Raw genomic sequence first — 18,077 nt, forward strand, 5'->3', positions numbered from 1 at the left:
GCCCTGGGTTATGGAGCACTGTGCTGCAGGAGAACCATCCATTGGATGAGATGTAAGACTGAGTTTCTGACCACCTCTGCTCATTAAAAATTCTGGGGCATTTTTATAAGGTTAAGGATGTATCCTTGTGTTCTACAATCTGGTTCCAGTTGGGTAGCAATATTGGCTTCTTGGTAAAGTCTAGAGAAAAGAAAATGCATGGAAATTTCAGGAAGATGGTTAGCATTCCTATAGGAGAACATGCAGATAGATTAATTCAAAATTTTATCCCCAAATCTTATTTTACAGAGTAGCAAAACAAAACACCTGTTTGAGTAAGTTTCTTATTGGAGTGTAAATGTATTTGTAGATGAGAGATAGATCCCCTTTCTTGGTAAGTTTATATAATAGGGGTTAATTTAAGGAGCCACTCCAGTATTTATATACGGTGATGAAATGTAATTTGAGGTATTTTCTGGGCTTTGGTTCAGTCCTTTGAATAACTCATCTTTGGGATAGTAAATGGAAAAAGATACATAGTGAATGATAATTGTGTTGATTTAGAATAACCTGAAAGCTTTTCTTCACCCCGTTTAGCTCTGTGTCATCCGTAACTTCCTGAACTCTTAGTTCTATGTCACCTATAACTTTACATGTAATACACTGTGATTACAAAAATCAGAGCAAGAATGTAAAATTTATTCTTAATAAGAAAGGGACTAGGGTAAAAAAAAAGAAAAACAAAAATTAGTATAAAGATTAGGTCAAGGAGAGAAGAGTGATTATCAGAGAAAACTTGTGCATTCTGAGATTTATTCAGAGTCACCCCTTTTTTGGGATGTGAGAAGAACCACTTTGCTTTCTCCCATGCATCACTTACTATTCTTACTGAGCTCAAAATGCCCCATTTCTAGATTTTTGTTAAAGAAAATCATTGAGCCTAAGCTCCCTATGTAATTTGCCATTTCTGTGGAAAGTTACCATAGCGCTGTGGTTCCTGTAGAATGAAAAAAATGCCTCACAGCTTCAGGCAGACATCAGCTCAGATTAACTAATATGGCACTTCCCTCTCTGCCTCTGAATGTGAGATATTGATTATATTGAGAAGCCCTGATGTCTTCTTTTCTGAACTCCGTATTAATGGAAGAAATAGTAGACTAGCATATTGCTTTCTGTATTTAAGTCTTTATGAGTACATAATAGTTACCTATGCACACTGATTACTTCTTTTCTACAGTCTCTGCAGGTAGTTATTTTTAAATGCTATATTTTGACACTTTTGCTATGCTTTTAACATACTTATTGTGTTCAAGCCAACCAGACATGCCATAGTCATAAGTGAGATTGCCCTTTGGGGGCTAATGCTTTGAGGGAGGCAAGAATATAAGAGACAGTATAACAGTATAATAAATAGCCCTAGATTCTGTAGGATCCAATGCAGCTACAAATAAAAATAACATGTAAATGTAAGGATAACTGGTCAAGTGCCAGTATTCTTTAGCTACATTTACTTAAAGGTACAAAATATATAATTGCTGGATCATGGTATCAACAGATCAGGAATCCAGACTGAATCGTGGGGTACCTTAGCCGAGGGACCCGAAATATCTGCATCTCTGTTTATATTTATTATGAATTATCCTCGTTTATAGCAGTTAGGATGCTACCATTCTCTCCTCCCATTTCATGTGAACAATGTTAATAAATCGTCTTTAAAAGCAAAGACTAAAACTATATTTAAATGAAGTTCCCCCAAAGTTCATGCTATACCACTTTTCTTTTACAAAAGACCTACATTGGTACCTGTTTTTGCTAACTGAAAGAAATCGAAGACGATTTTGACATTTATGAAAAGAGGCAAAAAGTGCAAATAACATTCAGCATGTGTTTGACAGCGAGCCGAGCTGTTACAGAAGCCGTGCACACTCTGAGCAGCGAGTGGTACCAACAAGCTTCTTCCTGACAACTACGCTGAGCATCTCAGCATTAAGCCACCATGACTTTGACCTGTGTCTGTAGGCATTTGTGCTTTATCTCAATTTATTTGTGCACCCGTTAGCAGGATGTGTCTTAAAGTATCAGCAAAGCCTCAGAAAGGTTATTTTTGGGGTCTGGGAATGCTCAAAATTTTCCCAATGGATTAATGGTAATTGCTTCTTTGCTTGACTCCACTTGGGCTTACAAAACTTTACATAGATACACTCTACTTTCAGATCGCAGGGGAAGCCTGTACTTGTAAGTATTTCTTTTCAGGATAAACTGCTCTATGAGAGCCAAATACTAAATTTTTATATTTTTAATATTCTTTAGTTATACATTTATTTTGCTTTACATGATATCCAGCAATTATTTTATAACAGAATTAACCAAATATCAAAAGAATTTCAATGTGTGACTAGTACAGAGAAAACCAGTACATTTTTAAAAAATGATCTGCCTAAGCATAGGCAGAAGTAATAGCAATTCTCTTTTTAGCAGTATCACAGATAATGCAAAATATAATTTGTTTTCTTTTTATATTATAGATTTACATGTAGTTGTGAGAAATAATTAACAAATTCACATACCCTCTACTCAGTTTCCCTCAGTAATAACATCTTGAAAAACAATAGTACAATATCACAAGCAGGACATTGGCATTGATATAGTCAAGATACAAAACAGATTCAGCAACACCAGGATCCCTCCAGGTGACCTTTTGTAGCCATACATATTTCCTAACCACTCATTCCCTGCACCTGGCTCCCAACCTCTGCCAACCATTAATCTGTTCTCCATTTCTATACTTGTTTAAATTTCAAGAATGTTATGTAAACAGGGTCATACAATATACAACATTGGGGGTTGGCTTTTTTCATTCAGCTCAAGTGTCTGGAAATTTATCTAAGTTTTTGTGTGGATCAGTAGTTTGCTGCTTTTAATTACTGAGTGATTGGTATTCTGAAAAATACATTTGTTAAGCTCTAAACACACCTTACTAGGAATGCTGCTTTACCTAGGGGATCCTTGTTTTTGAGTAAAGTGCACAATGAAAGAATAATAACATAATGAGAGGGCTATTTCTTGCTACAGTCTACTTTTAAAATTCTGGTAGTTTAAATGAACTATGAGCAAAAACAACATGAATGTATCTGGAAAACACAGTTAACATATTTTTAAATTACATTAATATAAACATGCATCCATGATCATGGGAAGTAATACAACAGTTTTCTTCTCTTCTGTAGCGCAAAACCAGACTTAGAGCATTCCAGAATGCTGCTGATAAGCAGGTATAAAGGTACAAAAGATACTGAAGGGCCAAAATCCATGTTGCTCAATAAGCTGTTCTACAAACTGGGAATCTCTCTCTCTCTCTCTCTTTCTCTCTCTCTAATGTTTATCTATTTTTGAGAGAGAGAGTGAGAATACAAGTGGGGTAGGAGCAGAGAGAGAGGGAGAGAGAATCCCAAGTAGGCTCCATGTGTCAGCACAGAGCCTGACACAGGGCTCCAACTCATGAACCATGAGATCATGACCTGAGCTGAAATCAGGAGTTGGATGCTTAAACAACTGAGCCACCCAGGCACTCTATCTATTGGGGAAAATAAAGCTTCATAAGATTTCAAATATTTTGAATGCTGGCTGCTATGTATGGAAACTAACAAAGTCTTATTTCGTATTTCCCCAAAAGCAGAATTGGGAAATATATTTGAGAAGAGGCAAATTTTATTTCAGTGTTAGAGAAGCCTTCTCCCTGCCTTTGTTTTACTGAGATATAATATGTATAGACATTTGGCTAATTATGATTTCCTCCAAAATGATAAGGAGGCTCAAAACATTTTATTAGCCTTTAGGAACACTGGTGGATGTCATTTATAAAAGAGGATTACATTTATAGACCAAAGATGTTTCTGAGCTATGCATAATTTTTTTCCTGGCATCTTTTTATGACATGCACAAAAAGTAATAGTTTGGGTGCTATTATAACTTCTGAGGGTAAAGTAAAACTAACTTTAAAATTCAGTGGTATTGGAGTATCAAAATAAATAGGCTATACTTACATATTTTTTCTATCAAGTAACCATCAAATTTTTCTCTATAAATATGCTCTAATTGAAAACACAAATGATCCTTAAATTCGAACATTTTAAAGTGGACTGCATATCAGTATCAGCTGTAGAACTGAGGTATTTGCTCAGGGAGTCAGTAAGAGCTCAGTCCTGGACAATCTATCAGTACTTTATTTGGTGGACACTGTATTTTTTTCTTCTACTTCTCCCCCCCAAAGTAGATTTTTTTTTTTCATGTTATTACATATTCCTTTTAAATTTTAGTAAAATGTGTCCCTCTTTATAAAAGTACTTGATGTCTTCTTTGGATAGAGAGGCTCTTTACTGCACCTACATAAATATGGAATGTCATTCATTGATGAAGATGGTGTTACAGAAAATCGGGGTAACTCTTCCCCTATTACGTGTTCTCTGTTCACCTTTGCCTCAACATCAAAATATTTAGTTTCTGTGATTTATTATTGTATGGCTTTGTCCAGAGTCCAGTGGAAGAGATCTGTTGTTTGGATTTGAAAATTAAAGTGAATGGTCTCAAAAAACAAGGCATAAGAGTGAATCTTTATTACTCCAGGCTGTTGTTAACATATTGCATATATTTTGAGATGAGGGTTATTTTTAAAGTAATTATTACTGCTCAGAGATTAGTTCACATTCAGTCCAACCCCTATCCTCTTACTACCATTTACTTCAGACACAATTGAAAATTACTATTCATAATGATGAGTCTGAGACACTAGACAAGTTTGAATCATCACAGAAAGATTCAATTAAACCTGTCATGCTGATCGCACTAAAGCAGAGAAGTGGAACAATTTATTTAAAAAAAAAAACTCTTTAGGGGGCGCCTGGGTGGCTCAGTCAGTTAAGCATCTGACTCTTGATTTCAGCTCAGGTCTTGATCTTGGGATCGTGAGTTCAGACCCTGAACTGGGCTACATGCTGACATGGACTCTGCTTAAAACAAAAGCAAACTCACAAAAAAACATAAAGCCTCTTTAAAACAGTAATATGAGCATTTTTAAAGCTCTCACTACTCATACTATTTATAGTATTTTGCTATTTGTATGAAAATAGATGTACAATAAATGCATTCACAGCTCTTTTATTTGACTCAGGTACTATGTGCTCTGTTGTCATGGCCTGTGATTTCCTTCCTTCTTAATAGTCTTGTCCTCTGAGGTTGAGACATTAAGGGTGTCGAGGAAAGCCTTAAGTCTTCACTTCTATACAGAACATCACCTTTAGATATGTACGTATATGAGACTCTTAAGTGAAAAGCATATGGACTACACACATTTTATCATTTATCATTATTTAGGAGACTAACTATACACACACACACACACGCACACTCACTTGTATCATTACATAATGATTCACTTTGAAGAGTTGCAGTTGTAGAGGAGTTACTGAAATTACTGGTGTTACTAATGAGTTACTAATATGATCAATGAGAATAACTGATGTGATGGAGAACACATCAACGTATGGTAGGGAAGATTTGGATTCTAGGCCTGGCCATGATCATGTCCATCCTACAAATCATACCGAGTATGTCTCATTTCCAAATTTGAAAACTAGATAAAAATCATGCATTTGAGTTGGAGACCAACTGAGGGAATTTATGGGGAAGTGGCTGGAAGGAAGGGCTAAGAAATGTGAACATGGTAGTCTGCAAGCTACTGAGACCTTGGGATTCACCCCATGTTTATTTTAACAGCCTTCAGAAGGCGGCTTTATATTTTATTAGTGAATCAAATATTAACTGTTTCAAAAATTCCCAGATAAAGTGCCACCAGTTAGAGGTGTGCCTGAGATTATGATCTCCTCAGGCCCTGTGCCTGAAACCTTTGTCTGCAAAGGGCTTTGTCCTTTAAATCCGATGTGACAATAAATATTATAATTTTCTGCATGTGCCACAAAGTGAACAAGGTTGGGAACCCCTGTACCTAAAGCACTCTGATTTCCTTGACAGTTTGTTTAGAAAAGGTGGAGCCAGCAGTTAACAACATCCAAACGTGTTGTAGGAATGCCAGCTGTGTGTCAGACAACGTGGATACAGAGGGCATGGAGGGTAAAGTAACTGTCCTGGTGGTTTGTGCTGCAGACAGTCTGACGCTTTGTTAAAAACTTTTGCATGGGTCACCATCAGTCCTCACACCTTGCATTTTCCTTTAGTGTTTCTGTGCAAGTTCACAATTGTATTTCGAAAGCTGTTACTTAAATTCTTTGGAAATTAAACGGGGGCAGCACTCTACAGAAAGAGTGGGATGTTTGCACTTAAAAATACAAGTTTTCTATGTGTTTTCTTCTGACTAGATGTGGAGCAATGAGTATTAGTATGGTCTATCTTGGCAAAATGTTTAATATTTTAAATTTAAAAAATTTTTTAACATTCATTTATTTTTGAGAGACAGAGCATGAGTGGGGGAGGGGCAGCGAGAGAGAGGGAAACACAGAATCCGAAACAGGCTCCAGGCTCTTAGCCGTCAGCACAGAGCCCGACGTGGGGCTTGAACCCACAAACTGTGAGATCATCACCTGAGCTGAAGTCAGACCCTTAATCGACTGAGCCACCCAGGCACCCATCGATTTAATGGTTTAAATTTAAATTCAACTCCTAAAGTAGCGTTGTTAATTGGAATAGCTGGAAACTATGTCACAGATCACGATGTGAGAGTTATGACTCTTTAGTAATTTTTATTTAGACATCTCCTAATCCTCCTTTCTCAGCTGACTTGCTACCCAGATGCATATGGTTAAACTGATTTTTTTTCTGCTGGGCCCACAAGAAAACAGCTGTGGATTATGGACATTTCATCTGAGAATCCATACGGAGCTTTCAAAACAGTGATTTTTTAAAAGCAACTTTCTATTAAAAAAGTGATGCTCCATGATTCTGCTTATCAGTCCATTCTGGGCAGCAGAATCTTCCAGGCAAGATTTTGAGGGATCTGTCCACTTGAGCAATTAGTTGTATAAACATATGAAGATTGTCTTTAACTTAGACTTTGACAGAGATACCTGTTTCTTTTATTTGTGCATCTATTATTCGTTGACTTTCTTCATTCATCAAGTATTTATTCAGCAAGTATGCACAGAACTACTACCATGTTCCGAGCACTATTAGGGTCATCGGTACTACCCAGCAAACAAGCCAAAGATGTCCATGGCCTTTGTTCACAGGGCACTTACACCCTAGTGAAAGGAGATGTAGGATAAACAAGACAACAAATAAATGAGCAAGACTATAGCTAAGTGCTATAAATAGACTGCAACGGGTAGTGTGGTAATAAATGAAAAAAATGTGTGTGTGCACAAGGAGACCCAAGACTTTTTCATGTTTGGGAAAAAGCTTTTCTAAAAAGGTAACGTTTCAGGGGCGCCTGGGTGGCTCAGTTGGTTGAGCTTCCGACTTCGGCTCAGGTCATGATCTCTCGCGGTCTGTGAGTTCGAGCCCCGCGTTGGGCTCTGTGCTGACAACTCAGAGCCTGGAGCCTGCTTCGGATTCTGTGTCCCTCTCTCTCTGCCCCTCCCCCACTCATGCTCTGTCTCTCTCTGTCTCAGAAATAAATAAACATTAAAAAAAATTAAAAAAGGTAACATTTCAGATGAGAACTGATGGAGCAGAAGGAGGCAGCTGTGTGAAGTTCTGTAAATACTAAGGTCATGAGCAAGATTTTCAATTTGACCTGCTAAAGAATGGAAAGATGGCTTGAGGAGCAGGAGACGAACCCATCAGAAACCACTATTCAGGTGAGGCTATTACATTTTTTAAATATAATTTCTTTTAATGTTTATTTATTTTTGAGAGAGACAGAGCGTGAGTGGGGGAGGAGCAGAGAGAGAGGCAGACACAGAATCCAAAGCAGGCTCCAGGCCCTGAGCTGTCAGCACAGAACCTGACGCGGGGCTCAAACTCACGAACTGTGAGATCATGACCTGAGGTGAAGTTAGATGCTTAACTGAGTGAGCCACCCAGGCTCCCCGAGACTATTGAATTTTAAATTAATTAAAATAAAATATAAAAACTCAGTTCCTTGGTGGCACTATGTTTCAAGTTCTCAACAGCCATATGTGACTAGTTGCCACCATACTTGCCAGTGCAGAGTATATCTGCATCATTGAAGAATGTTCCGATGGACAGTGTGGCACTAGTGAAGTAGGAGAATTGGAATAGGGCAGGTCACAGAGAGTGGTTTGCAAAGATCATGAAGGTCCCTGTAGGTGGCCATGAGAACTGCAAGTTCAGTGGAAAGCCTCTGGATGGTTTTAAGCAGGGAGTGACATCATCTGACTTGCATTTTAAAACTCTCATTCTGACTACTGTGTGGAAAATGGTAGGAGAGCAAGACCAGTGAGAAAGTTATTGCAACGTCCTGGCCAGGGATGATGATGGGTCTTTGGTTGGTTATTGTAAGAGGGAGGGTGAAAAGTTGATGGACTCAGGATCTATTTTAGAGGTGGAATCAAAAGGACTTGCTAATCGATTGGAAGTAAAATAAGGTAAATAAAAGAAGGAATTGAAGGCAGTGCCCTCTTTTGGGACCTGAGCAGTTAGGCTCAAGGCTTTTCGCTCAGGTGCTTAAGCTTTTTCCTATGGTAGGAGGACTGGGGAGAAATAGTTTGGGGTGGTGGGGATTGGTGGAGGATGGCAGGGAGGGAGTTGGAAGTCAGGAATTTTGTTTTGGATGCATTGTATTTTAGATACCCATTTGATATATATGCATATCATATATATACATATATATATAGGTCAGGGAGGTCAGGGAGGTAGTAGGGAATGAATAAACCCCTGCTATAGAGTATAAACTTTTAAAATTTAACAGAATTCCCTTAAGCATAACTATATTTGGCAAATGATATGCAACCGGGCTGATTTCTAGATCCTCTTCACAAAGCACTAATGAAAACACGGTTGCTAGATTTAGCTAAGTGGAGAGCTTTACCAAATGGATTTTTCCTTTCCATTTTCCATACTCTACTTTCCCGTGGGTGCCTTTTTCTTATCCTTTGGCTGTGTTGTCACGTTCTGAATTGGGATTCATCGCTATCTGTAGAAAATAGGCAGTTTTATATCTGGGTGATTATTCAGTGTCCACTTTATGTACTGGGTCTCACTTCACTTAATATATTCTGCTCAAAGTTTGTCACTTTTTCAGTATAGTGTTGTAGCTTTCTGCATCTCTCTAGTAAGAGTATTTGTTATTTTCATTCATCTGCTTCCAGGTTTGGAATGATAATGAAGGTAAAGGGGTGAGGGAATCCACCTTATTTCCTCTGGGTGGGACAAATAACTTTCTGGGTGTGATTTTCGTTGAGAATGGGGAGAAGCCCAGATGCCAGGACATTGCCTCTGTAATACCATGGAATACCTCAAGGATGTCAGTTTCACATTTAGATCTAGTATTTTTGTGTTGGTGCATTAACAAATGTCATTCTTATTTTTTCTATTACAGTTTCTTAAAATGTCGACATTCCATCTCTCATAAATTCATTTTTTATGATGATGATTATTTTCTAAAGAACTGAGATAATTGTGGGGGTGGGAAAGAGAGAAAAGTGAAATATTCTAAAATTCCCCTCACTATGCCTTTCTTTCTAACCTTGATACATGCCGTATTTTTCATTTTAATATGCTGTTTCTGATCACCATTGGATATTAGCATGATTTTCCATTCAAGGGTTTTTACTCTGAAGTGTTCCAGGTAGGCTCTGGCATATGAATCATATATCTAAAAAGGAAACTCAGAAAAGTATGTGTGCATGCTAGGGGGCTCATTTGTCTTTGGCAAAGACATTGCTGCTTCTGTTTCCTTAATTATCAAACAGATGGTGCCCACTGCCATTGACTAGCTGCCCAACTTGTTCTCCACGTGATAGTATAGTTCTGGACATCTGATGGAGAGTTGTATCATCATAGCTCCTCGTATCCATTTATATCATAAATTAATATTAATACCTGCCTCTAAGGAGAGCAGGCTGTTTCCCGTAAAGCTAAGTTTAAGACTTCAGCCATCTTCTTCCCCCTACCTCTATGAATTAATTTTATCTCAAGTATCTCCTTTGGCTTTTCTTTATATTACTTCATCTCTACACACAAAATACAGTGGCATATTGAACCAATTATCCAAATACTCCAGGCTAACAACACACTTTAACCTGGAATGTCAAGATAATTAAGACAAAATTGGATTATTATTAATATTAGTGAAGGCAAATGACATCTAAAGTAGCCATATTCAACATGAACAAGAGTGGACGATCATATTCTTATGTTCTAAATGTAAAAAGGAACTAGCTCCCAACACTGATGGATTTTAAAGGCCCACTGGGTGGATGGATATTGAATGATTTTTCATAATCTGCCTAAAAAGTTAGTTTTAAATTTTTACTTTAGTTTCTCAAAGACTACATTCCTACAGTATATGAAGTATGCATCCTGTAAACATTCATAACGAGGGTCCTGATTTTTTCTCACAAGCATTCTTTATGGTAGACATACTATTTCACAACCATAGTGAGTCTTCTCAGAGCTCTTCTGCTGTTAACCTACCTGGCCTCACTTCTCCCTTGAGATTTCTTTTAATTCCTTTTAGGCTTCTTAATTTGGTAAACCTTCTTGAGGCTGGGGTCACTTAATCTCCATGTATTTACCACCCACCATCAACAGCTGTTGCCTAATACTCTCATACCCTGGATTTTTCAAATAACAATTTGGAAAAAACAAACTAACAAAAAATCCCGCCCCCAACTCTTATTTCCCAATTTAATAATGCTGTTATGGGGTGCCTGGGTGGCTCAATGGGTTAAGCCTCCGACTTTGGGTCAGGTCATGCTCTCACGGTTCATGGGTTCAAGCCCCACATTGGGCTCTGTGCTGACAGCTCAGAGCCTGGAGCCTGCTTCGGATTCTGTCTCCCTCTCTCTATGCCTCTCCCCTGCCCACGTTCTGTCTCTCTCTCTCTCAAGAATAAATAAACATTAGAAAAAATTGAAAAATAATAATGCTGGTACTGTCTTGGTAACTTTTTGAGATTTCCCATCATTTGGAATAATAGGAAAGGCTTGGGTTCTGTTTAAAACAGACCCTCCAGCAGGAGCAGCCAGAGCATTACAATGCCACCTGAAATTGGTTTGCTGTTGTAACTGACTTGAGAACTAAGCATCTTTGAATCACTGACAGTAGATGTGGCTTGTCATCAGGAGGTAGCATGTTAGTTTCCACTGCCTGACAAGTAGGCAAGGACAATCCATTTTTCCTAACGTCCTAGGAAGCTCGGCCTGAGGGCCAGCCGCAGAAACCCGCAACCCCTGGCTTCAGTAAGCAGGGCGGTGGTAGACCAGCCTCAGCAACCCTTTCTCCAACGTGCTCAAGTGCGTGCGGGACCCGCTCAGGAGAATGCCGCAAAGCGCTGAAAGCAGCGCCTCCTCTGGGGGAGGAGGCGGGAACTCGGCTGGGAAAGCTTTCCTAGGGAGTTGCCTTAAAGCAAGCAAGCAAGCAAGCAAGCTGGGTCGCTGATCACTCCAGTTGCCCGCTTAATACAGTTTTAACCAGTCGTCTAAACTCGTTTCCCTTTTGCAAAACTGCAAATCACCACCTACATCGCACCAAAAAGAAGGGGAGAAAAAAAAAAAAGAAGTAAATCTCGTTCTCCCTTCTCACCCTCCCTTCCTCTCACCCTCCCTTCCTCTCCAGCTCGCTCGCTCGCTCTCCCTCCCTCCCTTCTTGCCGCTGCCGCTAGCCTCTCGGACTGTGTCTCTTTCCGACGGGACTTAGCAACTTCTTGGTTATTTCTCAGCCCCCTTTCCATTTTTTTTGCCACCCTTTGCCATGGACTGGACCGACAGACGCAGGGGAGGCTTTGCTTTCTGCCCCGGGGAATGGCGGTTCGCTTCCTGGGGCCGTGCCGGGGAGGATCGGCCGAGGAGAAAGAAAGAGTGATAGAGAAAGAGCTGCAGGAAGGAAGAAAAGGGGCACCTCCAGACGCCGCGGGCCCGGCGCGCTGCAGCGCAACGCCGAGCGCCGCACGAGATGGCCCCGAGCTCGCCCCGCGCCTCCGGCTCCTCCAGCGGCTGCAGCCCCCGTGCGCGGGGCGCGTGGGGCAATTTTTAAAATCCTGAAGTAGGAAGAGACCCCGGAGGATAGAAATCGGGGGTGGGGGTGGAGCACAATTTTTAAGAGTTTTCCAAAGAGAGAAAAGGAGGAAGTCTGATCGTTTGTGTCTGTGCTAGCTTTTAACTTGAAGGCGTCTCTTTGGAGCATCCAGGATTCCCCAGGAGTTTACTGGGAAGCTGAAACTTGTAGTGGGTCTCGGGGGCCCGGGGAGAAGGAAGGATTCCGAGGGTGGGATTAGGGACAGGGTGCGTGCGTGCATGTGTGTGTGTCGGGGTGGGGGCGTCGGGGGGACCTTGGGGATTCCGTGAGGAGGGCACACAATGGCAGTGCCCCGCGAGGCCGCCCGAGTCCGAGACAAGCCAGGCCACGGTGGGGTGCATCCAGCCCCCGCCGCGGGCCGGGACTACCCCGCTCGCCCCGGCGCCGCACCGCCGCGGGACTCCGGCAGCCGCGGCCGCTGGAGAGACCTGGTGCTGCAGCCGCTCCGGCGCTCCCGGAAACTTTCCTCAGCGCTGTGCGCCGGCTCCCTGTCCTTTCTGCTGGCCCTGCTGGTGAGGCTGGTGCGCGGGGAGATCGGCCGGGACCCGGAGCAGAGTAAGGAGGTGGCGGCTGCGGCGGCGGAGGAAGCGGCCCTGGGAGCAGAAGGGGGCGTCTTCCCCGGGCTTCGGGGAGGTGCTCCCGGGGGCGGCGCGCCGCTCAGCCCCTGGCTGCAGCCTTCGGCGCTGCTCTTCAGTCTCCTGTGTGCCTTCTTCTGGATGGGCTTGTACCTCCTGCGCGCCGGGGTGCGCCTGCCTCTGGCCGTCTCACTGCTAGCAGCCTGCTGCGGGGGGGAAGCGCTCGTCCAGATTGGGCTGGGCGTCGGGGAGGATCACTTACTCTCGCTCCCGGCCGCGGGGGTGGTGCTCAGCTGCTTGGCCGCCGCGACATGGCTGGTGCTGAGGCTGAGGCTGGGCGTCCTCATGATCGCCTTGACTAGCGCGGTCAGGACCGTGTCCCTCATTTCCTTAGAGAGGTTCAAGGTCGCCTGGAGACCTTACCTGGCGTACTTGGCCGGCGTGCTGGGGCTCTTCCTGGCCAGGTACGTGGAGCAAATCTTGCCGCAGCCCGCGGGGGCGGCTCCGAGGGAGCATTTCGGGTCCCAGCTGATTGCTGGGACCAGGGAAGATATCCCAGTATTTAAGAGGAGGAGGCGGTCCAGTTCCGTGGTGTCCGCCGAGATGTCCGGCTGCAGCAGCAAGTCTCATCGGAGGACCTCCCTACCCTGCATACCGAGGGAACAGGTAAGCGCTGGCAAGCTCTTCTCGCTCGCCTCTCGCCTCTCGGGAAGACTCGAAACGCTTGGGATTCGCCCCAAAGTGGAGGGAATCCCAGAACTGGGTACTAAAGCAAAGATAGCCTAGAAAAGTGCTCTAACTTCAGACCTAGTAGGAAAGTAGACACGTATTCTCCTCGTCTCCCACAGTATTTTACAACCTGAACAACAGAAACAATAATAAGTAACAAAACTAGGTGGCGTTTGCAGGGTCTTCCACAGCTGGGTCAACTTTTTAGATGTGCTACACCTGGCGTTTGACTTCCCTCCACTTAAGTACTCTCGTAGCTTTACTAATGTAGCAGAAATCTTCCAATGCAGCTTTTTAGCACTGGGTGATTTTTCAACACGTGGATTTTACTAGATTTTTAAAATACTTTTGATAAAGTTTCATCCAAAGTGACAAATGTTTATGGAAGTCAGTAAAAGCAAAGAATGCTTGAAGGTGAGGTGTTGATACACGCTTTCTGGCTTTGCGGTAAGTTTTCCTTGAAGAGGCTGCATCTGGTGGTGCCCAGTTTGTTTTTAAATGTAACTTGGGGACATAGTTATTTATGTGCTAATGTGTTTTGTATCCTAATGATAAACTTCTATTTGGGGAACAATATGTCTGAACTGCGGAATTTGTCAAAGTCTTGAACTGAGCTCTTAGTGTCAACTAAAAGAAAACATTTCTCTTGAGTGTGCGCTTAAGTGGATGTTTAGAAATTCAAATGAATTTATTCAAATTATACAGGAAATATTAATTCAGGAGAATAATTCTAAGATTGCTGGTGGTATAAATCTCTCAAAAAGAAAGAAGAGAATTATGAATGAAGTTGTCCTAGAGGGGGGAAAAAAAAGGTTAGTGAATTTTGGAGATGAATCTCCTTATCATTAAGGGATTTGAGATCATGGAATATAGCTGCTATAAAGGGCATAAAAGAACAAATCCCAATTTTAAATACAAATTGTTTCTGAAAAGGTATACATAAGTGTTTGCTTCTCTATTCCAAACAGATAATGACACTTAAGGGGGTGGGGGCTGTAGAGAGCTTATTATGTACACAGCAAGTGGAAATTTACACTTTTCCCATTTAAATTTATGCCTACCTATGGTCTTTTTAGGACAACTTTAGTGAGTGGGAGAATGTCCTAATATATAGTAAGCTTTTCTTTTTAGGTTATTCTGTGTAGAATCATGTAGATTCTAAGACCTAGCAGTCACCATATGGTGTGGTGGCTAGTTTGTTTTTGAAATGGAGTTGATTACACAGAATGCAGTTGTTTGACAGTATTTGGCAGAATGGATGACAGCATCATAGTCTCTGTGTTTATTTTAAAACAAATGTACTTATTTAGCTTTTTGTTTAGATAAAGCAAATATTTCTTGGGTATAAGCTTACTCTAAGAGTGAAGTTAAAAACAGGCCACTGACTGATACTTAGTTTTGGTAGAAATTTGGAAATCACCAGAATAAAATAAGCCATCTATTTAAAGGTAAACCAATTAGGGGGAAAACACAGTTCAGTTTCTTTTCAAAGTGTCAGGAGAGAATGTTTTTTAAATGAAAACACCGCTAGTTTAATTACAGTTTGAACACTTTTCTTTGACTTGAAGGGAAATGTGATATGATCATTGCAAAATTGAACCATACTTTGTAAGGCAAATCTGTGATTTAATCATAATAGCTTGACCACAAATTAATATCACTTAACCTCTTACATTTCTGAAATTCCGTATAACATTTAGAAGTTAAGGAGCTCCAAGTGGATTTAATGTAAAGGTGTTTAGGTGAGTTAACTAGCAGTGTTAATTATCTACGGATTTTTCTTGGTTTTCTCTGATTTGAATTGATAAATGGAAAATTCAAATAATGTGCAGACTTACAAGAAAACAACTTAGCATTGCATTTTTAAATGTTTTGCTGATTAATGCTGTTGAAAATGCACATTTATAATCTACTTTGGCCATTTTCTCTGGTTCCTATTTTTTTTTAAGACTGTTTATGAAGAATGTTCTCAAGTGAGAGAGACTAGATCTCTTATGGTTGATGGAAAAAACAAGGTTACATTTAGTAGAAATTTAGATCCTTGAAGTTTTAATGAAGGTACTGGTTAGTGTGTGTGTATTACTTAAGACTAGTTTTCATATAGGGCTCATTAAAGTTGTTGCTGAGTAGAATTGGGGGTGGGTGGGTGGGAACTAACATGGAATAGTCTCTTACAAGATAGGGCAATATCTCATACGTTAGCCTAACTGTGTGAAAAGTTCAGGAGCTATATAATAAAAGGCTTATCTGTTTTATCATAAGGAAACAAACTTCTGGTTAAGAGTGCAAAGTGTACACTGTCATCTGCATACTTTATGAAGTCAAGAATCAAAATACTTGTAAAGCACGTATATGACCCTGCCCTGAATGCTACCTTTATGAAAGAATGTCTGTTCTCAACTCAAGATGATAGGCAACAAGTGACTTTTAAATGGAGGCGTAAGGACATAAAGCCCAGAAAGGCTGGCAGAGGCCTCTTGAGAATTTACTTGGACCTTGCTCATTGCGAGGTTTAAAGGTGAGAGAATTTCAGCCTTTTCTTCTCTGTATGAATGGTAGTGGCCGCTTGCTTGCGAACTACCTCTTTTCAATGACTCGATTCTAAAAGGTCAAGGAGAATGGATGATAAAAATTCTCGTAAGACAAACTAACTGACAGAGATATTTTCCTCTCTTTTCCCCCTTCCTTCCTGAACCATAGCTAAGTCTACAGATTGGATATTGCACATGGGATTAGTTTTGCAGTGTGGATGATGAAGATGGCTTTAAGCGAAGGAAGGAGAAATAGGGCTAGTCCTCAGTCACAGAATTAATCTGATACTGGGTCTGTCTGTGAATGCAAGTGGAGGTATCTTGACTCTTCGTAAAGAAAAGTTTGTAATATTTGTGTGGCTTTTAGTTTAGTAGTATACTAGTCCAGTATCCTCAAGACTCAGGCTGATTTTGTAGATCAGTGTGTCAAACTGCACTTTTTTGGTTGGCAGATGTGTGTCCATTATGGTATATGTATCTTTTCTAAGTGGGTGTTCGTTCATGTTCTAGAGCAGATATGTCTCTCTCAAGTTATCACTGCACTGTCTAAACACTGGACTATACAGAGATACTTAGAATTTCTTGAATTACTAGATATTTTGTATGGTTAATGCTATTTTTCAATATAAAATTTTAATTATGAAATTTTTACCATTTGGAAATTGTGTTTGAAGTGGTGTCTCTATTCTCTTTATAAGTCAAAGAACACCATTGGCTGGTCATTACTCTCTAATTACTGTGACCACCTTGCACTTTAAATTTTGAAAGATTCCTAACCAGTGCAATTTTATTTTGGTTACATGTCAAGAATTTAGTATTTTTGCCTATGGCTTCACACAAAGCACACCCCAGTTATGTGTCTCTCTCTGTTCGTGTTATTTGGACCACTCATTGACAAAATTCTTTAGGATGGATACCGTATCCATCAGAAATGTATGGCTATATACTTTATATTGTAGAATTAAAATTCAAAATGTTCATTTCCCTAAAAACTCTTAAACATCTTTAGCAACAACAGATTTTTGTAGGAATGTAGTGGAGCCTGGTGGTTGGTTGTCAAAAGTAGAATTAAGTTTTTCATCATTGACATAAGAAAGACATTTTGAAATGAAAAAGCAAGTAGCAACAATAAAACAAAAATATGAGAAATAGGTATGCTTTTTGCTGGTAGACACAGATAGGCCTTGATACATCTTTTATATGGAAAAGTATGACTTCTGTTTATAGTGTGGCTATAAAAATACAGAATTATTTCTTTTGAAAATAAAGACTATATTGTCCTTTGAGTTCCTAATACATTTAAGTATAATACACTATATTCCTCAAACTGAATAAATTTCAGAAACAATCATAGGTTTTTAATTTTATAACATTTCAGTAGGATAACTCAGCTTATGGTGATACAAAGAACAATACTGATTATTTATGACCTGCTGACAGAATTAAAATTAATTAATCTCAACTTCTGAAAACATTAAAATAGAAAAACACAAGACTTTCTTATCCCTTGGGAAAGGTAAAGGGAAATAATTTTGTGTGTTTGTGGGGACAAAATTGTGATTTTTACTTTGTATATACAGATAAATTTAAAGCATACTGAAAAAACGGTTTTAACTGACAGAAATAGTCAGTGAATCTATATAAATTTACAGAGGTTGGAAGGAGTCAAACAGTAATTTTACTCTTTCTGTATTGAGTCTAAAGTGTAAAAAGTTAAAACTGTAGAACTGAAAGAAATGCTGTGTATGCTGGGCTGTCATGTTAATTAAATAAACAACCAGAACAGTGACTCTGTGTATGAAATACATTTTGAAAAGCCTGGGCAGGGGGTGCAGGCAGGCAGGGGTGAGTGACACTGGCATGAAAAAGCATTCATTGTATTTGTAGTGACATTTGTGTGAATTTGTTGTATTCTATTAGGAAATAAAATTCTGAGACTAATCTTTGCACGACTCTAGTTGAATAAAGGCTTTACTAAATTTAATTTCACTTCTCCTTTAAATAGAATTGAAATGGAATGTTTATGAACCTCAAAATTAGATTTCTATATGTT

General features: G+C 40.1%; 1 protein-coding gene across 3 annotated transcripts in view; it reads left to right on the top strand.

Moving 5' to 3' along the window:
• Positions 1-18,077, top strand: part of PDE3A (phosphodiesterase 3A) — a 537,920-nt gene that overhangs the window by 211,253 nt on the left and 308,590 nt on the right. For 2 of the 3 annotated variants that reach the window (XM_019834634.3, XM_045061472.1), the window contains exon 1: positions 12,436-13,430. The exons of the other annotated variant lie outside the window; for it this stretch is intronic. In XM_019834634.3, coding sequence (XP_019690193.3) covers positions 12,471-13,430 — 960 coding nt within the window. In that variant the 5' untranslated portion in view covers positions 12,436-12,470. Of the gene's footprint in view, positions 1-12,435; positions 13,431-18,077 lie in introns of those variants that run through there. 3 annotated transcript variants of the gene reach the window in all.

Source organism: Felis catus, chromosome B4 (assembly GCF_018350175.1).
Source record: "Felis catus isolate Fca126 chromosome B4, F.catus_Fca126_mat1.0, whole genome shotgun sequence".
In the NCBI taxonomy this organism is placed as follows: Eukaryota; Metazoa; Chordata; class Mammalia; order Carnivora; family Felidae; genus Felis; species Felis catus.